General features: G+C 42.6%; 1 protein-coding gene and 1 long non-coding RNA gene across 5 annotated transcripts in view; one reads left to right on the top strand and one right to left on the bottom strand.

Annotated features, from left to right (window-relative positions):
* The window catches only part of NELL1 (neural EGFL like 1), a 988017-nt gene that overhangs the window by 776661 nt on the left and 186260 nt on the right, over positions 1-25096 (bottom strand). For all 4 annotated transcript variants that reach the window (XM_077287196.1, XM_077287197.1, XM_077287195.1 and 1 more), the window contains exon 4: positions 12977-13147. In XM_077287196.1, the coding sequence (XP_077143311.1) occupies positions 12977-13147 (171 nt within the window). The remainder of the gene's footprint in view (positions 1-12976; positions 13148-25096) is intronic.
* The window catches only part of LOC143806544 (uncharacterized), a 131956-nt gene that overhangs the window by 102766 nt on the left and 4094 nt on the right, over positions 1-25096 (top strand). The gene's annotated exons all lie outside the window — the stretch shown is intronic.

Here is a 25096-nt window from a genome sequence, read left to right on the forward strand (position 1 = left end):
AAGGTGTTATCTGAGCATGCTCAGGTGCTAACCGAGTGTCTTCGGCAGGCTCGAGTAATATGTTCGAATATCCGCGGCTGTATGTTTCACGTCTTTTCGACAGCCGCAACATATGCAGGGAGAATTTACGGTTTGTTAGTCGATCCGTGCATGTGTTTTGGATGTCGAACAGCCATGAGACATGCAGGCACGGGGACTCGAACATAAATTATTTGAGCACGCCGAAGACACTTGGTTAGCACCCGAGCATGCTCAGATAACACCTTATTCGACCACGTTCGCTCATCACCAGAGACTGTGTATTACCATATATTTTATAAGATCTTATATTGGACAACAAATATATAAAAGATAATATAGTTTCCAAACAATACTAGTACACAAACAATGTATTTGTGGTGGTGTTCTTTTTTTTTTTTTTTTTTAAGGGAGATGTGACATGCGTAGACCCTCGCAGGGTCACTGGCGCATCCACGTTGCTCATTCTATAACCTTGTTGTGTAAGCAGCTCGGCGGAACTTTAATCAGATTAACTTCATCGTTTAATCAATTCTGTCTCTGAACTCGTGTGTCAGATATTCCCCCGTCCATGCACTGTATGGCGCCATTACTCATTATTCCACGTAGAGGGAACTCGGAGAGTGTGACTTCTACAATTAACCATTTGATGTCCTCCGCTGGAGAGGGAACGACACTAAAACCTGACTGTTTTCTTTAGTGCTTTTTTTCCTACAATCCAAGTGGCAATCATTACTGATCGTTGCTACGTGTACAGCACTATTACATTTTATCGGTCTCCTTTAAATTAACCCTTTCATTCAGAAATTACTACATGACAGCAGACAGAACCCATTAGAGCCTACACTAATGTTATGTGAAGCAGAAAAACAACTGTGCACAACCCTGTCATCATTATCAGCGGCTCGTGCGGCTAAATATAAACCGCTAATTACTACTTTACCAGATTTCACTGAACTAGAAAATAAAACATTGAATAAATATGGGTGTGTGGTGAAGGCCTGACCGCAGAGGTCTACGGCACAGAGCTGGTGTTTGTACTGCGACCGATGGAAACACACCGACTGATGCAAATCAAGAGAAAAAGGCTTCATGGCGCCCCCAGGTACACAGGACAGGACAGGTACAGGCTTCTAAGGAAGAGTGTTGTGGGCATGCTCAGTGCCCAGAGTTCATTGTACAGGAGGGGGAGGAGGCAAGCTGTGACATCACATATTGTGAATGGTGGAACCGGTGTTATCTACTGTATATAGAGGGGTTATCAGTCATTGTACAGGAGGAGGAAGAGGAGGTGAGCTGTGACATCACCTGTTGTGAATGGTGGAACCTGTTTTATCTACTGTATATAGAGGTGTTATCAGTCATTGTACAGGAGGAGGAGGTGAGCTGTGACCACCTATTGTGAATGGTGGATCCTGTGTTATCTACTGTATATAGAGGTGTTATCAGTCATTGTACAGGAGGAGGAGGTGAGCTGTGACATCACCTATTGTGAATGGTGGATCCTGTGTTATCTACTGTATATAGAGGTGTTATCAGTCATTGTACAGGAGGAGGTGAGCTGTGACATCACCTATTGTGAAAAGTTGATCCTGTGTTATCTACAGTATATAGAGGTGTTATCAGTCATTGTACAGGAGAAGGTGAGCTGTTACATCACCTGTTGACAGTATTATCTATATAAAGGCAATGCCAGTCATAATAATCTTGCCTTTGAACATGTAGTGTCAAGTCTATTATGAAGCTCAGTAGACAGAGGAATAACTGAAAGATTTCAAGATGTGCTGTTCACGGAAAAGCTGCCATGTCCCGCTCACAAACAGGAATAGAGTCTCCACAGACAACATTGCCCTTATTGTGCCCCCTGTAAAGTAATAATGGCCCTTGTACTCTCTAGGTTGTAATTATGCCGCATTCTACTCCTCTAAATTCTGCTGGGTGCCCCCTACAATGTAATAATGCCTCTTAAATGCCTCATCAAGTGTCCCCTTTTTCTTAATAAAGTGCTGCAACAGTCAAAAATCTATATATATAATTGTCTAAGGTCCTCTTCCGTCTGTTTGTCTGTAATGGAAATCCCGCGACGCTGATTGGTCGCGCCTGGCCGGGCACGACCAATCAGTGATTTTGGGGTGGTATTTAAACACCGCTTCACTTTTTACTATTGATGCTGCCTATGCAGCATCAATAGTAAAAAGAGATCATGTTAAAAATAATAATAAATAAAAAAAATCGTGATATTCTCACCTCCGGCGTCCCCGGCAGCTTTTCCCGCTCCTTACCGCTAATGCTTTGCGGTAATGACACCAGATGACCGCTACATCATCACGGGTTATTGCCACAAAGCATCACTGGGAACAGACCTGGCGGGAGGATCCCTGAAGGCCTGGGCTGGTTCCGGGGGGAGCCGGAAGGTGAGTATTTAACTTTTTTATTTTAATTCTTTTAACAGGGATATGGTGCCCACACTGCTATATACTACGTGGGCTGTGCTATATACTGCGTGGGCTGTGCTATATACTGCGTGGGCTGTGCTATATGCTATGTGCGCTGTGTTATATGCTACGTGGCTGTGCTATATACTACGTGGACTGTCATTTACTATGTGGCTGTGCTATATGCTATGTGCGCTGTGCTATATACTGTGTAAGCTGTACTATATACTGCGTGGGCTGTGCTATATGCTACGTGGCTGTGCTATATGCTACGTGGCTGTGCTATATGCTACGTGCTGTGCTATATGCTACGTGGCTGTGCTATATGCTACGTGGCTGTGCTATATGCTACGTGGCTGTGCTATATGCTACGTGGCTGTGCTATATGCTACGTGGCTGTGCTATATGCTACGTGGCTGTGCTATATGCTACGTGGCTGTGCTATATGCTACGTGGCTGTGCTATATGCTACGTGGGCTGTGCTATATGCTACGTGGGCTGTTACATGCTACGTTTACTGAACAAGTCCTGTCATACATATTCTAGAATACCTGATGCGTTAAAATCGGGCCACCATCTAGTATCTAATAATAATCTACGTGGATCTTTGGATAAATGGTAAATCTGACCCTAATGTGGGGGGAGGATCTCAGAGGGAGCAGGCGAAACCCAAGAAAGCACACAAGGGGTAAAACATAGAAGATCCTCAGAGACATGGCACCTGGTAGGATGTGGAACCGCAAGCACTGGGAAGAAGCTCTCGAGAAAGATCCAAGCTTCTTATAGTTAACTTCACACAATTAAAACAAGAAATAAAATCTCGGCTTTAATGACGCCGGTGATCCTCCGTGTGCGCAGCGCCATTCAGGAGCTGCATCTGCTGCCTCCAATTCACTTGACATGACACTTCGGAGAATCGGGGGCCGCCGTCTATTATTTAAGATTTAAGAACAGATTATTGTTGCTGAGATCCTGCGCTTATTACATTTACCAAATGAGCCTGGGGATTCGTCGCAGGGAACGCATGAAAATAATGCAGATTTCTATTGCTTCTGATGTAAAAAGGTCGACATTTAAAGCGCAGAGAAAACAGAGCGAACTACTTAAGCACTTAGGGAGTACGCAGGAGAACGGCATAAACTCAAACGCTCGTACAAATAAAACACGCAGCTTTATATTCCAATGGAGAATTGCTGGCTTGATAAAAGTACACGGCTTCACTTCTGTACTTCAGACACATTGCGGCAGATAAAACGAGACTTCAAAGAAAGGCTACAATGTTCACAGGAGCATCCACACAACTCACACCACCAACCTGGACCGCAGCTCCGCCGGCAAGCAAGGCCCAAGGACACACATGAAGCGTCCACAAAACACGGCTCCAGCTGCAACTTATACCGGTGTTATAACACTTATACCGAAAGGGAGAAGCAACAACATACAGATTACAGGGAGAACAGAGCTATATAAGAAATAACGTCACTGTGTACTTACACATCCTGTATTATAATCCAGGGCTGCACTCACTATTCTGCTGATGCAGTCACTGTGTACATACATTACTGATCCTGAGTTACATCCTGTATTATAATCCAGAGCTGCACTCACTATTCTGCTGGTGCAGTCACTGTGTACATACAGTTAGGTCCATATATATTTGGACAGAGACAACATTTTTCTAATTTTGGTTATAGATATTACCACAATGAATTTTAAGTAAAACAGTTAAGATGCAGTTGAAGTTCAGACTTTCAGCTTTCATTTGAGGGTATCCACATTAAAATTGGATGAAGGGTTTAGGAGTTTCAGCTCCTTAACATGTGCCACCCTGTTTTTAACCCCTTCACCCCCAAGGGTGGTTTGCACGTTAATGACCGGGCCAATTTTTACAATTCTGACCACTGTCCCTTTATGAGGCTATAACTCTGGAACGCTTTGACGGATCTTGGCGATTCTGACATTGTTTTCTCGTGACATATTGTACTTCATGTTAAAGGTAAAATTTATTCGATATAACTTGCGTTTATTTGTGAAAAAAATGGAAATTTGGTGAAAATTTTGAAAATTTTGCAATTTTCCAACTTTGAATTTTTGTGCCCTTAAATCACAGACATATGTCACGCAAAATACTTAATAAGTAACATTTCCCACATGTCTACTTTACATCAGTACAATTTTGGAACCAAAATTTTTTTTTGTGACGGAGTTATAAGGGTTAAAAGTTGACCAGCAATTTCTCATTTTTACAACACCATTTTTTTTTAGGGACCACATCTCATTTGAAGTCATTTTGAGGGGTCTATGTGATAGAAAATACTCAAGTGTGACACCATTCTAAAAACTGCACCCCTCAAGGTGCTCAAAACCACATTCAAGAAGTTTATTAACCCTTCAGGTGTTTCACAGGAATTTTTGGAATGTTTAAATAAAAATGAACATTTAACTTTTTTTCACACAAAATTTATTTCAGCTCCAATTTGTTTTATTTTACCAAGGGTAACAGGAGAAAATGGACCCCCAAAGTTGTTGTACAATTTGTCCTGAGTACGATGATACCCCATATGTGGGTGTAAACCATTGTTTAGGCGCATGGCAGAGCTTGGAAGGGAAGGAGCGCCGTTTGACTTTTCAATGCAAAATTGACTGGAATTGAGATGGGACGCCATGTTGCGTTTGGAGAGCCCCTGATGTGCCTAAACATTGAAACTCCCTACAAGTGACACCATTTTGGAAAGTAGACCCCCTAAGGAACTTATCTAGATGTGTGGTGAGCACTTTGACCCACCAAGTGCTTCACAGAAGTTTATAATGCAGAGCCGTAAAAATAAAAAATCATATTTTTTCACAAAAATGATCTTTTCGCCCCCAATTTTTTATTTTCCCAAGGGTAAGAGAAGAAATTGGACCCCAAAAAATGTTGTGCAATTTGTCCTGAGTACGCTGATACCCCATATGTGGGTGTAAACCATTGTTTGGGCGCATGGCAGAGCTTGGAAGGGAAGGAGCGCCATTTGACTTTTCAATGCAAAATTGACTGGAATTGAGATGGGACGCCATGTTGCGTTTGGAGAGCCCCTGATGTGCCTAAACATTGAAACTCCCTACAAGTGACACCATTTTGGAAAGTAGACCCCCTAAGGAACTTATCTAGATGTGTGGTGAGCACTTTGACCCACCAAGTGCTTCACAGAAGTTTATAATGCAGAGCCGTAAAAATAAAAAATCATATTTTTTCACAAAAATGATCTTTTCGCCCCCAATTTTTTATTTTCCCAAGGGTAAGAGAAGAAATTGGACCCCAAAAAATGTTGTGCAATTTGTCCTGAGTACGCTGATACCCCATATGTGGGTGTAAACCATTGTTTGGGCGCATGGCAGAGCTTGGAAGGGAAGGAGCGCCATTTGACTTTTCAATGCAAAATTGACTGGAATTGAGATGGGACGCCATGTTGCGTTTGGAGAGCCCCTGATGTGCCTAAACATTGAAACTCCCTACAAGTGACACCATTTTGGAAAGTAGACCCCCTAAGGAACTTATCTAGATGTGTGGTGAGCACTTTGACCCACCAAGTGCTTCACAGAAGTTTATAATGCAGAGCCGTAAAAATAAAAAATCATATTTTTTTCACAAAAATGATCTTTTTGCCCCCAATTTTTTATTTTCCCAAGGGTAAGAGAAGAAATTGGACCCCAAAAAATGTTGTGCAATTTGTCCTGAGTACGCTGATAAACCATATGTGGGTGTAAACCATTGTTTGGGCGCATGGCAGAGCTTGGAAGGGAAGGAGCGCCATTTGACTTTTCAATGCAAAATTGACTGGAATTGAGATGGGACGCCATGTTGCGTTTGGAGAGCCCCTGATGTGCCTAAACATTGAAACTCCCTACAAGTGACACCATTTTGGAAAGTAGACCCCCTAAGGAACTTATCTAGATGTGTTTTGAGAGCTTTGAACCCCCAAGTGTTTCACTACAGATTATAACGCAGAGCCGTGAAAATATATATTTTTTTTTTTCTCAAAAATGATTTTTTAGCCCCCAGCTTTGTATTTTTACAAGGGTAACAGAATAAATTGGACCCCAAAATTTGTTTTCCAATTTGTCCTGAGTACGCTGATACCCCATATGTGGGGGGGAACCACTGTTTGGGCGCATGACAGAGCTCGGAAGGGAAGGAGCGCCATTTGGAATGCAGACTTAAATGGATTGGTCAGCAGCCGTCACGTTGCATTTGCAGAGCCCCTGATGTACCCAAACAGTACAAACCCCCCACAAGTGACCCCATATTGGAAACTAGACCTCCCAAGGAACTTATCTAGATGTGTTTTGAGAACTTTGAACCCCCAAGTGTTTCACTAAAGTTTATAGCGCAAAGCCGTGAAAATAAAAATTCTTTTTTTTTTTTCACAAAAATGATTTTTTAGCCCCCAGTTTTGTATTTTCACAAGGGTAACAGGATAAATTAGACCCCAAAAGTTGTTGTCCAATTTGTCCTGAGTACGCTGATACCCCATATGTCGGGGGGAACCACTGTTTGGGCGCATGACAGAGCTCGGAAGGGAAGGAGCGCCATTTGGAATGCAGCCTTAAATGGATTGGTCTGCAGGCGTCACGTTGCATTTGCAGAGCCCCTGATGTACCCAAACAGTACAAACCCCCCACAAGTGACCCCATATTGGAAACTAGACCTCCCAAGGAACTTATCTAGATGTGTTGTGAGAACTTTGAACCCCCAAGTGTTTCACTACAGTTTATAATGCAGAGCCGTGAAAATAAAACATCTTTTTTTTCCCACAAAAATGATTTTTAGCCCCCCAAATTTTTATTTTCCTAAGGATAACAAGAGAACTTGGACCCCAGAAGTTGTTGTTCAATTTGTCCCGAGTACGCTGATAACACATATGTTGGGGTAAACCCCTTTTTGGGCGCACGGGAGAGCTCGGAAGGGAAGGAGCACTGTTTTACTTTTTCAACGCAGAATTGGCTGGAATTGAGATTGGACGCCATGTCGCGCTTGGAGAGCCCCTGATGTGCCTGGACAGTGGAAACCCCCCAATTCTACCTGAAACCCTAACCCAAACACACCCCTAACCCTAATCCCAACGGTAACCCTAACCACACCCCTAGCCCTGACACACCCATAATTCTAATCCCAACCCTAATCCAAACGTAAATGTAATCCAAACCCTAACCCTAACTTTAGCCCAAACCCTAACTTTAGCCCCAACCCTAACTTTACCTCCAACCCTAGCCCTAACCCTACCCCTAACCCTAACCCTAAACGTGACTGAAATACGTGGCACTGAAATACGTGGCACTGAAATACGTGGCACTGAAATACGTGGCACTGAAATACGTGGCACTGAAATACGTGGCACTGAAATACGTGGCACTGAAATACGTGATACGTGGCACTTAAATACGTGGCACTGAAACACGTGGCACTGAAATACGTGGCACTGAAATACGTGGCACTGAAATACGTGGCACTGAAATACGTGGCACTTAAATAAGTGGCACTGAAATATGTGATATGTGGCACTTAAATACGTGGCACTGAAATACGTGGCACTGAAATACGTGGCACTGAAATACGTGGCACTGAAATACGTGGCACTGAAATACGTGGCACTGAAATATGTGATACGTGGCACTTAAATACGTGGCACTGAAACACGTGGCACTGAAATACGTGGCACTGAAATACGTGGCACTGAAATACGTGGCACTGAAATACGTGGCACTGAAATACGTGGCACTTAAATAAGTGGCACTTAAATATGTGATATGTGGCACTTAAATACGTGGCACTGAAATACGTGGCACTGAAATACGTGGCACTGAAATACGTGGCACTGAAATATGTGATACGTGGCACTTAAATACGTGGCACTGAAACACGTGGCACTGAAATACGTGGCACTGAAATACGTGGCACTGAAATACGTGGCACTGAAATACGTGCAACTGAAATACGTGGTACTAAAATATGTGGCACTGAAATACGTGATACGTGGCACTGAAATACGTGGCACTGAAACACGTGCCACTGAAATACGTGATACGTGGCACTGAAATACGTGGCACTGAAATACGTGGCACTGAAATACGTGGCACTGAAATACGTGGCACTGAAATACGTGGCACTGAAATACGTGGCACTGAAATACGTGGCACTATGACTGTCAGAAAATGTTCATTAAACGGTTAGGGGTGAGGTTAGGGGTAGAGTTAGGGTTAGGGTTTGGATCCCTTTATCACCTTGATGGTGGTGGGTGGCTTTTCAGTGTGTTTTCTGTTTTTTTCGATAAAAATGCATGCGTTTTTAACGCAAACAAACGCATGTGCTTAAAAACGCAAGAAAATACTGCAGGTTGTATTTCTGAAAATGAACGCATGCAGAAAAAAACCGCATGCGTTTGAAAACGCGACCAAACGCGTACAAAAAAACCGCATGCGTTTTCAATGTTAAATATAGGGAAAAAACGCATGCGTTTTTTTGTGCAAAAAACGCTGCAGACAAAAACGGAAGTGTGAAACCAGCGACGCTTTTTATAGCAAAAAAGTTTTTGCGTCTCCACATTTTGAGACCTATAATTTTTCCACATTTGCTCCACAGAGTCATGTGAGGTCTTGTTTTTTGCGGGACGAGTTGACGTTTTTATTGGTAACATTTTCGGACACGTGACCGTTTTTGATCGCTTTTTATTCTGATTTTTGTGAGGCAGAATGACCAAAAACCTGCTATTCATGAATTTCTTTTGGGAGAGGCGTTTATACCGTTCCGGGTTTGGTAAAATTGATAAAGCAGTTTTATTCGTCGGGTCAGTACGATTACAGCGATATCTCATTTATATCATTTTTTTTATGTTTTGGCGCTTTTATACGATAAAAACTATTTTATAGAAAAAATAATTATTTTGGTATCGCTTTATTCTCAGGACTATAACTTTTTTATTTTTTTGCTGATGATGCTGTATGGCGGCTTGTTTTTTGCGGGACAAGATGACGTTTTCAGCGGTACCATGGATATTTATATCAGTCTTTTTGATCGCGTGTTATTCCACTTTTTGTTCGGCGGTATGGTAATAAAGCGTTGTTTTTTGCCTCGTTTTTTTTTTTTTTTTCTTACGGTGTTTACTGAAGGGGTTAACTAGTGTGGCAGTTTTATAGGTTGGGTCGTTACGGACGTGGCGATACTAAATATGTGTACTTTTATTGTTTTTTTTTTTTAATTTAGATAAAGAAATGTATTTATGGGAATAATATTTTTTTTTTTTTTTCATTATTTTGGAATATTTTTTTTTATTTTTTTTTACACATTTGGAAATTTTTTTTTTTACTTTTTTACTTTGCCCCAGGGGGGGACAATACAGATCGGTGATCTGTCAGTTTGCATAGCACTCTGACAGATCACCGATCTGCGAGAAGTGCAGGCTGCTTCACAGTGCCTGCTCTGAGCAGGCGTCTGTGAAGCCACCTCCCTCCCTGCAGGACCCGGATCCGCGGCCATCTTGGATCCGGGTCTGGAGCAGGCAGGGAGGGAGGTAAGACCCTCGCAGCAACGCGATCACATCGCGTTGCTGCGGGGGGCTCAGGGAAGCCCGCAGGGAGCCCTCTCCCTGCGCGATGCTTCCCTGCATCGCCGGCACATCGCGATCATGTTTGATCGCGGTGTGCCGGGGGTTAATGTGCCAGGGGCGGTCCGTGACCGCTCCTGGCACATAGTGCCGGATGTCAGCTGCGATATGCAGCCGACACCCGGCCGCGATCGGCCGCGCTCCCCCCGTGAGCGCGGCCGATCGGCTATGACGTACTATCCCGTCGGCGGTCATACGGGCCCACCCCACCTCGACGGGATAGTACGTCAAATGTCGGGAAGGGGTTAAAGGGACCAAAAGTAATTGGACAATTGACTCCAAGGCTATTTCATGGACAGCTGTGGGCAATCCCTTTGTTATGTAATTCTCAATTAAGCAGATAAAAGGCCTGGAGTTGATTTGAGGTGTGGTGCTTGCATTTGGAAGGTTTTGCTGTGAAGTAAACATGCGGTCAAAGGAGCTCTCCGTGCAGGTGAAACAAGCCATCCTTAAGCTGCGAAAACAGAAAAAACCCATCCGAGAAATTGCTACCATATTAGGAGTGGCAAAATCTACAGTTTGGTACATCCTGAGAAAGAAAGCACTGGTGAACTCATCAATGCAAAAAGACCTGGGCGTCCACGGAAGACAACAGTGGTGGATGATCGCAGAATAATCTCCATGGTGAAGAGAAACCCCTTCACAACAGCCAACCAAGTGACCAACACTCTCCCGGAGGTCGGCGTATCAATATCCAAATCTACCATAAAGAGAAGACTGCATGAAAGTAAATACAGAGGGTTCACTGCACGGTGCAAGCCACTCATAAGCATCAAGAAGAAAAAGGCGAGACTGGACTTTGCTAAAAAACATCTAAAAAAGCCAGCACAGTTCTGGAAGAACATTCTGTGGACAGATGAAACCAAGATCAACCTCTACCAGAATGATGGAAAGAGAAAAGTATGGCGAAGGCGTGGTACAGCTCATGATCCAAAGCATACCACATCATCTGTAAACCACTGCAGTGTGGTGGCTTGGGCATGCATGGCTGCCAGTGGCACTGGGTCACTAGTGTTTATTGATGATGTGACACAGGAATGAATTCTGAGGTATTCAGAGCCACACTGTGTGCTCAGATCCAGCCAAATGCAGCCAAACTGATTGGTCGTCGTTTCATACTACAGATGGACAATGACCCAAAACATGAAGCCAAAGCAACCCAGGAGTTTATTAAAGCAAAGAAGTGGAATATTCCTGAATGGCCAAGTCAGTCACCTGATCTCAACCCAATTGAGCAGCATTTCACTTGTTAAAGACTAAACTTCAGACAGAAAGGCCCACAAACAAACAGCAACTGAAAACCACCGCAGTGAAGGCCTGGCAGAGCATCAAAAAGGAGGAAACATAGCGTCTGGTGATGTCCATGAGTTCAAGACTTCCGGCAGTCATTGCCAACAAAGGGTTTTCAACCAAGTACTAGAAATGAACATTTTATTTTTAATTATTGAATCTGTCCAATTACTTTTGGTCCCTTTAAAAACAGGGTGGCACATGTTAAGGAGCTGAAACTCCTAAAATCTTCATCCAATTTTAATGTGGATACCCTCAAATGAAAGCTGAAAGTCTGAACTTCAACTGCATCTGAATTGTTTTGTTTAAAATTCATTGTGGTGATGTCTATAATCAAAATTAGAAAAATGTTGTCTCTGTCCAAATATATATTACTGATCCTGTACTGATCCTGAGTTACATCCTGTATTATACCCCAGAGCTGAACTCCCTATTCTGCTGGTGCAGTCACTGTGTACATACATTACTGATCCTGTACTGATCCTGAGTTACATCCTGTATTATACCCCAGAGCTGAACTCCCTATTCGGCTGGTGAAGTCACTGTGTACATACATTACATTACTGATCCTGAGTTACATCCTGCATTATACCCCAGAGCTGCACTCACTATTCTGCTGGTGCAGTCATTGTGTACATACATTACATTACTGATCCTGAGTTACATCCTGTATTATACTCCAGAGCTGCACTCACTATTATGCTGGTGGAGTCCACTATGTACATACATAACACTACCTCCTCCTTCCATACTTCATCCTCTCAGGCATGTAAACTTGATGCTAATTTACATTAAAATTAGAGTTGCAATACTAAATGATTTTCACTTTGTCTGCATTTACAGAACACATTATTTTCTCCTTCAATGGAATCTCTAGGCCATGAGAAGAAATTCCTAGAGCTCATCATTCAATCAAGTATCAACAGATCACACAAATAAGCAAATTCTTAAAACCATTCCAATAAATTGTTTCATTCTAGAAAATTCCAAAAGCATATCGATGTGAAAAAATACAGTTTACAATTTTTGCCCATCTAACCATGATAAAAGTCAAACTTCCTGCAGCCACCACTAGAGGGAGCTAACTGTATACAGGTTATGGAGTTCAATGTATAAATCATATGCAGTGAGCTTCCCCTATTGGTGGTTTCTGGAATGCAGAATTTCATAATTTAATGATCTGTTTATATTGAGGATTTGACGTTTTGCATCAGAAAAAAAAAAAAAAAGCTGCGTCTGCAATAAGGACATATTAACAAATTAACAGATAATTTATTATTTAAATAAGAACTTATAGAATGCATACACACTTAAGAGGAATAATTTAGGTTTGGTGGTTGTGAAGGGGATACTTGATATCACCCAAATAATCCTAAAAGATTTTGGTCGTCCACTTTGAAGCCTGACAACAGGAATCTACTGCAAATTGTAAAGCGCTGGGGACATGATGCTTTGATGCAGGATACATAGGGGAATTGCTAGACATGCAATTTTCCCAAAAAATCATCCACATGCATTCCTATGTAGAACATCCCATTAAAAAATTGCAATATAACAAAAGTAAAACTATAATTTTCCAGAGTTTCTACTCACTTGTTGCAGTCCACGTGGATGAGGACGTGCGAGCCGCTGACTGACAGAGCGATTTTGTGCCACTGCCCATCTGCCAGGCGATAGGGAAATGCTTCTGTCCTTGACTTTCCATTAAATCTGTAGTGGTATCTGATTTCATCCCTTAAACCGCTGCTTTCCAGTTCAAAGAAGCTACAAGAAAACAGAAGGAAATGAGTGAAAGTCTCTCCGGTACGTGTAAAGTGCTCACATCCGCGGTGCGGGGCTCTGGAGTGTGCCCATCTGCTCACAACAGTGCTACCCCGAATCTCACAAGGAAACATTCGCTTCCTGCAGAATTTTTTATGAGTTACGTTATAAAGCATAAAAACTCAAATTTTTCTCTCCAGCACAATGAGAGAAACCTGGAAAGGCCATCAAAACACATAATTAGAGGCCAGATAGCAAAGTGGGCACACACCATTGTGCCAGGCTTAACCCCCTTCGTGCACCCTAGGGTTATTTCTTACCCCCTCCAGAGATGGGAGCCCTGCACAGTCTTTCTACCCAACATAGCATGCAGATTATTCAGTGGCAGTCCTAGGAGGCTAGTGAAAAGGTGAGGTTATAAACTTCCATCCATAGTCCTGTCTCTGATAAGGAGACTGCTGAAAACTCCTCTTGAAAGGACAGGGAGTAGATGTGCAATAAAGAAGCAGTGATCAGTGTGAAAACGTCAGAATAGCTAATGTTATTTGTTCTTTATTAAAGTTCAAAATATGAAAAAAAATTGCAAAATATTATTTAAAAATACAAGGAACAAACCTGATTGTAAGAATAAGAATTTTTTTTTGATGATACATTCCTTTAAGAGTAACTGTTCAGAGATAAGCGTCCTCTAGAGATGCTAACAGCCCCAAATTTGAGGAGACTGTCTAAAATTTTCTAACAATCCAAGCAAATACTGTGCCAGTGTACAAATAAGGATGTAAGGGTTAACCATTTACTTGTAGAGGATGACAAGCCAAGTATGGCATGTCAGAGTGAGGAGACTTATATGCCATGCATGCTCATCATGGAAATAGGCAATTTGCATATTTAATTTCCCAAGGAGCATGCATGAAATATACGGTAAGTCCCCTCACACTGACATGCCAGGTCTGGCATGTCACTCTCCACAATTGGAAACATTACCCATTAGATTCCAGTCTTAAGCCGCTCACCTAGCCAAATCAGATCTCATACTTTGCACTGAGGAGGGGCAACACCCCGAAACACGCATCTATAAATTAAGATTCTGGTTTGGCTTTTATGCTTTAAGTCATGTGCCAAGGCTCGTTAAAGGGTCGTTATTGACTTGTAGGATTTCTGCTTCCAATAGGTGACGTTAGAGTTCTAGTCCTCTTCCTCGCTGAAGAGGCAATTTGTAGTGCGAAAATAGCAGCGGTTTTTGGAAACTCAACCAAAAATGAACATTCCTGTACAATTTTGGCTGTTCCCGGAGAAATCTTGGAGGCTGGACTTCATGGTCACCATTTTACCATCCCTACATTCCATACAGCAGACATCGGTCTAACAAACTTCTAAAGACCTGATGAAGTCCTAAAGGTCGGTCTTTTGCTTTAGTGAGAGCCTATGGGAAAATTTCCCGTTTACGCCGAGAGTTCTTGTGTGAAGGTAACAATCCCCCAACATTTACGTTTCAAACCGTAGGATATTTTAGGCCTTGGCTCCAACTGCTAGAAATGCACCAAAGCCGACAAATCGCCCTTTTATAAATAATCAGCACCATTTCTATGGTCTTGCTCAGGTCAGTCCTTGACATAAATGGGAATATTGGACATTATGGTTAAAAAGGATCTTCTGTATGTAAAGCTTCATTGTTTCATAAATGAAAAATTCTTCAGTTTTCAGACTGACTGTGTATCAAGGTTTACAAGTATGTTTGCCATCAGTGAATGGAAACACCCTGAGGCTCAAAAAAACTCTACAAACCTAATACTTCATAGCTGATGACTTGATACAATAGCATCCATTAGAAACAGACAATGCCGTGAGATAAGTAACATCAGAAAACGAACAAATCTCCCTACTGTCTAGTTTGCTACAATGTATCATTCAGCCCATGTGTCTCCATGGTAACAGACAACAAACAATCCCAGTGTAGTCTGACCTTTCAGTCGCAGGTTGTATTATTCTCTCTGCCCTTCTAATAAACTACAGATAATAGAAAATGGAGGCAACTGAAGTAGGGAACATGGGACTGCAGGATCAGGCTACACAGAGTCAGCAGACAGTCTTTAACCATGGAGATGCACAGCTTGGGATAGGAGCTGCAAACACAAAACAGATTTTTAAATAAACTTTTTTTTTTACATATATATTTAAGAAATAAAGGAAAATTTGGTTGGAAAAGTATATACACCCTTTACTTATAAACGCAGGTTAGCTTCCTGCAGCTGTGATGGATGTACCCCTGCATTTGTTGCTTGTTCTCCTCCTCACATTTATGTTGCTGTAGACAGCGCCGCCGCGTTCTCCACATACAAAAGCCAAATTAAAATATTTTCCGTGTTTCGTTCAGAACACCTTTTATTTTAAGCCTTTCAGCCAGGGACGCGGAGATCTATGGAGTGCCTTTGTTAGTTGGCAGTGGCCGATAATTCAGAAGAGATTTCCCCCAGGCATGTAGGCACAAATATCTGCAGCATCCATCAACCTCTCGGCTGAACGCGCCACTAAGATGCCGCCGCTCGACCTGTGACATTTACAGCTTTACCACTGAAGCACGTTTCCGCTATGCGGATGTGACACGTTGCAACAGTAGAAAGCTCGGGAATAATTCAGAGAGGAACCCAAAGCCAACGGATGACACAGAGCCCTGCCACAGACTCACACGACCACAGTCAGCCTTATTTACCGACTCCTAATGGCGCAGATGTAGGATAATTACAAGCTAAACCCATCCAGATGACTCATGTAATGAATCTCTGCCACTTCTGCTCAGGGAAACTGAGGGTATTAGAATGAAGAAGTTTCAGACTCTGATCCCAAGAGCGGCCACACAAAAGAAAAAATCTTTACTCATTGTGACAGCCACCATTACTTCAAGTTGTCTGATCCATGGCCTTTTTACTAAGATCATTGTATGGTAATATGACCTTTAAAAAGTCCTAAAAGTGAAAATTTTCTTTGAAGATCAGCACTCATTCCACTTGGTGAGATATAGCCTGCCTGTAGTCACCACTAGAGGGAGCTCAATGCATACTGATTTAATATTGACTTCAATATATATTCAGTATGTAGTAAACTCTTGAGCTCCCCCTAGTGGCAGCCATATTTTGACACAATCACCTACAAATTGCACTGCAAGCAGCGAGTGCAGCTCTGGATTACCTGTGTATGTACGTTATATTACTTGTTCTGTACTGATTCAGAGGTACAGCCACAAATTAGGCAGAAAAGTAGAGCGTGCAAGATTGTTTCCAGACAGATTTACATATGGCAGCTTCTATACTAGATTTCTCTTGTCTGGAACATTGGATGCCTACCAAAAAATCTATTATTTTCTATGGGGGACAAGTATCTGCATAGCCGTACAACTACTTCCATATGCAAAAACCTGCCGACAGGTTTCCTTTAAATATGAATGAGTGCTTCTATTTAAAGGGGTTGTCTGGCCTTAGGCTACATGTCTGCAGTCTGTCCTTTTAACTACTGACTTGTGAATCCTCACATCGCACGCTGTGAGGATTCGCCGATGCCGGGAGCGTTGGGCATGTGACTGCAAGAATGCAATTTGCATACATGTGGTCACGTGCAGACATGACGTGCGCCGACTCACTTAAATGCTAGTGTATTGAGTGAGGTTGAACACATCTAGTCGGAAGGTAGACAAAAGTATGCAAATTCCATATATTGCGTCACATGACCGACTACCCCAGATGCCGTAAAAGGAGAATCTTCAAAACATGCAGCGCGTGACGTGAGAAATTCATAAGTCTTCTGTCATGCTGAAACTGTTTGTGATAGATAAAGGGGCCCTGAACCATCCCTAGGACTCAGGCTTTAACTATCTCTGCTCCCAAAAGTACCTCTAAAGGTGAGGAGGTTTGGGCCACCAGCCTTACTGTTCTCCTGTTATTCCCTAAGCCAGGGGTCCCCAACCTTTCTTACCTTGAGAGCCATATTCCGCTATGAAAGTTGGTCGAGAGCCACAATGCAGATAGTCATAGAAAAACCTAGAGAAGGCACAAAAAATAACATGCAGATTTTCGCTTTCACTCTATCCTTATGTATTTTACATTATTGTTATGCAAATTGAACTCAAGTGCCAACTATTGGAAGTATCAATCTTAAAAGTCAATACCCTTTAACCCCTTTCTGCCATTGGACGTACTATTCCGTCCATGTGGGGTGGGCCCTACTTCCCAAGGACGGAATAGTACATCCAGCGCCATCAGCCACGCTCACGGGGGGAGCGCGGCCGAGTGTCAGCTAACTATCGCAGCTGACATCTGGCACTATGTGCCAGCAGTCACGGACCGCCCCCGGCACAATAACCCCCGCCACACTGCGATCAAACATGATCATAGTGTTCCGGCGGTACAGGGAAGCATCGCGCAGGGAGGGGGCTCCCTGTGTGCTTCCCTGAGACGATCGGTACAAAGCGATGTGCTCACCTTGTACCGAGCGTCTCCTCCTTGCAGGCCCCGGATCCAAAATGGCCGCGGGGCTGCATCCGGGTCCTGCAGGGAGGTGGCTTCACAGTGCCTGCTCAGAGCAGGCGCCGGGAAGCCTGGAGCTGTGCACGTCAGGTCGCCGATCTGACACAGGGCACAGCAAAGTGTCAGATCGGCAATCTGTCACTTTACTGTGATGTGCGCCCCCCCCAGGGCAAAGTAAAAAAAAAAAAAAAATTTACATGTGTAAAAAAAAAAAAATCAAATAAAAAAACCTAAATAAATAATAATAAAAAAAAAATTGTTCCAATAAATACATTCCTTTAGCTAAATAAAAAAAAAAAAAAGTACACATATTTAGTATCGCCGCGTCCATAACGACCCGACCTATAAAACTGTCCCACTAGTTAACCCCTTCAGTGAACAGCATAAAAAAAAAAAAGGGCAAAAAACAACGCTTTATTATCATACCGCCGAACACAAAGTGGAATAACATGCGATCAAAAAGACGGAAATAAATAACCATGGTACCGCTGAAAATGTCATCTTGTCCCGCAAAAAACGAGCTGCCATACAGCATCATCAGCGAAAAAATAAAAAAGTTATAGTTCTCAGAATAAAGCGATGCAAAAATAATTATTTTTTCTATAAAATAGTTTTTATCGTATAAAAGTGCCAAAACATAAAAAAATGATATAAATTAGGTATCGCTGTAATCGTACTGACCCGAAGAATAAAACTGCTTTATCCATTTTACCAAACGCAGAACGGTATAAACGCCCCCCCAAAAAGAAATTCATGAATAGCTGTTTTTTGGTCATTCTGCCTCACAAAAATCGGAATAAAAAGCGATCAAAAAATGTCATGTGCCCAAAAATGTTACCAATAAAAACGTCAACTCGTCCCACAAAAAACAAGACCTCACATGACTCTGTGGACCAAAATATGGAAAAATTATAGCTCTCACAATGTGATAACGCAATAAACATTTTTTTGCAATAAAAAGCGTCTTTTAGTGTGTGACAGCTGCCAATCAAAAATCCGCTAGAAAACGCGCTATAAATAGTAAATCAAACCCCCTTCTTCACCCCCTTAGTTACGAAAAATTAAAAAAAAATTATTTATTTCCATTTTCCCATTAGGGCTAGGGTTGGGGCTAAAGTTAGGGTTGGGGCTAAAGTTGGGGTTGGGGCTAAAGTTGGGGTTGGGGCTAAAGTTGGGGTTGGGGCTAAAGTTAGGGCTAAAGTTAGGGTTGGGGCTAAAGTTAGGGTTGGGGCTAAAGTTAGGGTTGGGGCTAAAGTTAGGGTTACATTTACGGTTGGGAATAGGGTTGGGATTAGGGTTAGGGGTGTGTCAGGGTTAGGGGTGTGGTTAGGGCTACAGTTGAGATTAGGGTTAGGGGTGTGTTTGGATTAGGGTTTCAGTTATAATTGGGGGGTTTCCACTGTGTAGGCACATCAGGGGCTCTCCAAACGCGACATTGCGTCCGATCTCAATTCCAGCCAATTCTGCGTTGAAAAAGTAAAACAGTGCTCCTTCCCTTCCGAGCTCCCCTGTGCGCACAAACGGGTTTACCCCAACATATGGGGTATCAGCGTACTCAGGACACATTGGACAACAACTTTTGGGGTCCAATTTCTCCTGTTACCCTTGGTAAAATACAAAACTGGGGGCTAAAAAATTTTTGTGTAAAAAATTTTTTTTTTATTTTCACGGCTCTGCGTTATAAACTGTAGTGAAACACTTGGGGGTTCAAAGTTCTCACAACACATCTAGATAAGTTCCTTGGGGGGTCTAGTTTCCAATATGGGGTCACTTATGGGGGGTTTCTACTGTTTAGTTATATCAGGGGCACTGCAAATGCAATGTGACGCCTGCAGACCAATCCATCTAAGTCTGAATTCGAAATGGCGCTCCTTCCCTTCCGAGCTCTGCCATGCGCCCAAACGGTGGTTCCCCCCCCCCCCCCCCACATATTGGGTATCAGCGCACTCAGAACAAATTGGACAACAACTTTTGGGGTTCAATTTACACTGTTACCCTTGGAAAAATACAAAACTGTGGGCTAAAAAATAATTTTTGTGGGAAAATTTTTATTTTTATTTTCACGGCTCTAAATTATAAACTGTAGTGAAACACTTGGGGGTTCAAAGCTCTCACAACACATCTAGATGAGTTCCTTAGGGGGTCTACTTTCCAAAATGGTGTCACTCTTGCGGGGTTTCAATGTTTAGGCACATCAGTGGCTCTCCAAACGCAACATGGCGTCCCATCTCAATTCCAGTCAATTTTGCATTGAAAAGTCAAATGGCGCTCCTTCCCTTCCAAGCTCTGCCATGCGCCCAGACAGTGGTTAACCCCCACATATGGGGTATCAGCGTACTCAGGACAAATTGGACAACAACTTTTGGGGTCCAATTTCTTCTTTTACCCTTGGGAAAATAAAAAATTGGGGCGAAAAAATCATTTTTGTGAAAAAATATGATTTTTTATTTTTACGGCTCTGCATTATAAATTTCTGTGAATCACTTAATGGGACAAGGTGCTCACCACACATCTAGATAAGTTCCTTAGGGGGTCTACTTTCCAAAATGGTGTCACTTGTGGGGGGTTTCAATGTTTAGGCACATCAGGGGCTCTCCAAACGCAACATGGCGTCCTATCTGAATTCCAGTCAATTTTGCATTGAGAAGTCAAATGGCGCTCCTTCGCTTCCGAGCTCTGCCATGCGCCCAAACAGTGGTTTAACCCCACATATGGGGTATCGGCGTACTCAGGACAAATTGTACAACAACTTTTGGGGTCCATTTTCTCCTGTTACCCTTGGTAAAATAAAACAAATTGGAGCTGAATTAAATTTCTTGTGTAAAAAAGTTAAATGTTCATTTTTATTTAAACATTCCAAAAATTCCTGTGAAACACCTGAAGGGTTAATAAACTTTTTGAATGTGGTTTTGAGCACCTTGAGGGGGCTGCAGTTTTTAGAATGGTGTCACACTTGGGTATTTTCTACCATATAGACCCCTCAAAATGACTTCAAATGAGATGTGGTCCCTAAAAAAAATGGTGTTGTAAAAATGAGAAATTGCTGGTCAACTTTTAACCCTTATAACTCCCTAAAAAAAAAAATTTCAGTTCCAAAATTGTGCTGATGTAAAGTAGACATGTGGGAAATGTTACTTATTAAGTATTTTGTGTGACATATCTCTGTGATTTAATTGTATAAAAATTCAAAGTTAGAAAATTGCGAAATTTTCAAAATTTTCGCCAAATTTCCGTTTTTTTTCACAAATAACAGCAGGTAATATCAAAGAAATTTTACTACTATCATGAAGTACAATATGTCACGAGAAAATAATGTCAGAATCACTGGGATCCGTTGAAGCGTTCCAGAGTTATAACCTCATAAAGGGACACTGGTCAGAATTCTAAAAATTGGCCCGGTCATTAACGTGCAAACTACCCTTGGGGGTAAAGGGGTTAACAGTCGCATAAGATGTTTCATATATTATTGGCCCCATATACTGTTCCATATGTAATTGGCCCCATATACTGCTCCATATGGAATTGGCCCCATATACTGCTCCATATGGAATTGGCCCCATATACTGCTCCATATGGAATTGGCCCCATATACTGCTCCATATGGAATTGGCCCCATATACTGCTCCATATGGAATTGGCCCCATATACTGCTCCATATGGAATTGGCCCCATATACTGCTCCATATGGAATTGGCCCCATAAGATGCTCCATATGGAATTGGCCCAATAAGATGCTCCATATAGAATTGGCCCCATAAGATGCTCCCTATAGAATTGGCCCCATAAGATGCTTCCTATTAAATTGTCCCCATAAGATGCTCCCTATACAATTGGCCCCATAAGATGCTCCCTATTAAACTGACCCCATAAGATGCTCCCTATTAACCTGGCCCCATAAGATGCTCCCTATATTACTGGCCCCATAAGATGCTCCCTATATTAATGGCCCCATAAGATGCTCCCTATATTACTGGCCCGTAAGATGCTCCCTATATTACTGGCCCCATAGGATGCTCCCTATATTACTGGCCCCATAGGATGCTCCCTATATTACTGGCCCCATATAATGCTCCATATTTGGGCCCCGACTGATGGTCCCCATATATTGCTCCAAATATAAAAAAAAAAAAAAATGAAATACTCACCTCTCGTTGCTTGTCACTGCTCTGGACTCCTCAGCGTCTTCCTGCTCTGCGCTGTAACTGCTCAGGCAGAGGGCGCACACTGGTGACGTCATCGCTCCCTCTGACCTGAACGTCACAGTCAGCGGATGGAAGACGCTGCAGCGATGGAACAGGGAGAGGTAAGTATCGCAAGTGCCGGAGCAGGCGGGGGGGTCCACTCACGGGGGGCCGGCACCATAGCACGCCAGTGTCCCCGATGGCGAGTAGGCCCCCTGCCTGCTCAGGGCCCGGCCACTTGCCCGGGTGCTGACGCCCGCCCTGGGTGGGTATTATAGGCAGTGGGGCGGCTCCCTAGGGACTTTTTTTTCTGTGATCGTCGGCAAGCCACATGTGGCTCGCGAGCTACGGGTTGGGGACCCCTGCCCTAAGCTGTCCTCTCCCCCAGGAGATCCGGGGACAGAAATGTTAGTGTATGAACATGTAAGACAGGAATAACAGAAAGCAACAAATACTCACCAAAGGAAGAGAAGTATATAGAGAAGGATAGGAATGTACCAACCAAATGGGAATACGACAATGAGGAAAGCATACACCCCAAAACAGCACGCAACAATCTCCAGTAGTAACAATTCAGCACAGCGTCTCCAAGGAGCAAGGAAGCAAAGCTTTCACTGGCATGGAAGAGAAGGTCTAACAAGATTTTATAGGGAGAGGAAATTACCAGGTCAGAAGCAGATGAAATGGAGCTGCATGTTTTTGACCAGCATAGAAAAGGTCGTTAACCTCTTCAGCAAAAGAATCCATTTAATATGGGACACAAACACACAGGCTAAATGGAAGACTTGCGATTCACAATACGTAGTGATCTTCTACCTCCAGACCTCCCAGGAGTCTGTGACATACTTGTGACATCTGCAGTCACATGGGTTCCGCATCTGCAGTGATTCTAAGTAAAAGTTTTGATTTTTTGGATCACTATTCTTATTATGTATTCACATTATGTATTTGGGGTGTAGTTTTATTTAAAAAAAAAAAAAAATTATGCACTCTTTTTACAGATAAAAAATTGATTTGTATCTACAGCGAAACCAAATACGCCCCAAGAAAAAAGAAAAAAAAAGGATGATGCTGGGACAATATTTGGAATTGAGCCGTGTTATACAAGGCGCTACGCCTCTCACTGTCAACTGCATGGTGTAGTAATCGCCCAGTGTGAACACTGCACATGACCTTTAAACAGCCTGCCAGACTATGGCTCCCCCTACTGCAGCTGGAGGGGTCTGTGCCTGCTGTGCCGACATGAGGAGGAGACAAGTCGATGCAAACGATCAAAATAAATGAGTTTTAGCAGGTGCCATGAAGATGTCGGGGACTTTGCTCCAACCAGAAAGTGATGTTATTATCCCGTCTGCGGCTGTAATCCTGCACAATGATCCGGCCGCTGTCACCCTGTATTTATTAAGCCTCATCTTTTACATTCCCGCAATCATTGGCGACATTTCTCATGTTTTTCACCAAGGACGATCAGCGGCAACCAAATCACTCAGGCGGTCTACAGAGACCTCAGCGTTCACGCTGTAACGCTCTCCAGGCACAATTATTGGGATATTGCTAAAGAGCAGCAAACAAATGCAAGAAAAATAATAAATGTTTAGACTTCTATACGAAGAATGTGTTCAGATGCAGCAGAGCTGAAAGTGTTATTTAACGCCTGCATTGTTTAAGCATCAAGATGATAAAAAATGATCACGCCTTTACATGCAAACTGCGTGATATCACCTTATGGTATCAGCAGGACTTTTGCCCAATGACCAAACGGAGCTTTGTACAGTTGTTGCCAAAAGTTAGGAAACTGACAAATGTTGGCTTTCACAAAGTTTGTCACTTCAGTTTTTATAGTAGAAATTTGTATTACTTGTAGATTGTTAGGGAGACTGACCAGATAAATTGCAGTCATTCCTTGCCTTGAAAATTAATTTAATCCTAAACACCTCTTTTCCACTTATTTTGAGCCCTGCCACAAAACTGCCTTCTTATTTCATATCAGTGATTTTTTCGTTAGCTCAGGAGAAAAGTGTTAATGAGGACAAGGCAGCTGATATCAAATCGAGCAATAAGAGCTGCCTGGCTGTTTTACAAGGGGGCTGGTCCTTAAAATCATTGTCTTTTTCTGTCAACCTACGAGAAACATGTCCAGTCGTTATTACTTTGCATCAAAAGGGATTTACAGGCAAGGACATTGCTGCGTGTAAGATTGCTCCTAAATCAACCATTTGTCAGATCAACAGCTTCAAAATACAGAGGTTCAATTGTTGCGAAGGTGGCTTCAGGGCACTCAAGTAAGTGTAGGAGGATTCAGCTACAGGATCACTTACACACCAGTGCAGAGCTTGCTCAGGAAAGGCATCAGGCGGGCATCAATGCATTTGTAAGCAGCAGGAAGCACAGGTTTTTGGAGGCTATACTGGCATCAAGAAGGACTGCAAAAGAAGCTACTTGTCTCCAAGAAGAACATCAAGGATAAATGGATATAATGCAGGTAGTACAGGGATTGGACCGTAGAGGACTGGGACATAGTAAATCTATCTGATGAAGCTGCCTGCAGACTGTTTGGAACATCTTAAAGAATGGTTGTCTGGAGAAGAAAAGGTGAGCACTACAACGAGTCCTGTGTCTGCCAACATTAAAGCTTCCTGAGACCATTCATGTGGGGTGCTTTTCATCCATGGAGAATTTTACCTAAGAACATGGCCATGTATAAAAAATGGGATCTAAACATCCTCCAAGAACAACTTCTCACGACCATCTAGGAGCAATGCGTGAAGAACAATTCTTTTTCCCAGCATGATGGAGACAATGTCACAAGGCAAAAGTAATGATTAAGTGGCTCAGGGAACAAAACATTAAAATGTTAGATCCATGGCCAGGAAACTCCCCAGATCCCAATCAGTTTCAGAACCTGTGACCAATCCTCAAAAAGTAAACAAAAACACAGAAATTATGATAAACTCCAACTCTCCAAGCACTGGCTAGGAAAGAACAGTCGGTCATCAGTCAGGATTTGGCCCAGAAGATGATATACGGCTGCCAGTGCAAAGGGCAGAAGTCTTGAAAAGTAAGGATCAACGCTGTAGTTATTGAATCTTTATATAAACTTGATATATTGATCATTAAAAGTGTAAATAATTATGAAATGCTGATCACTGTAATCATCTGACTAAGTTCTAAAAAACACTGAATGTGAAAAACACTAATATCAGACAAACCTAGCTCTGCACAATTTATGAAGCCCAACGCCATCACATGTGACA

Source organism: Ranitomeya variabilis, chromosome 2, assembly GCF_051348905.1.
Source record: "Ranitomeya variabilis isolate aRanVar5 chromosome 2, aRanVar5.hap1, whole genome shotgun sequence".
Lineage (NCBI taxonomy): Eukaryota > Metazoa > Chordata > Amphibia > Anura > Dendrobatidae > Ranitomeya > Ranitomeya variabilis.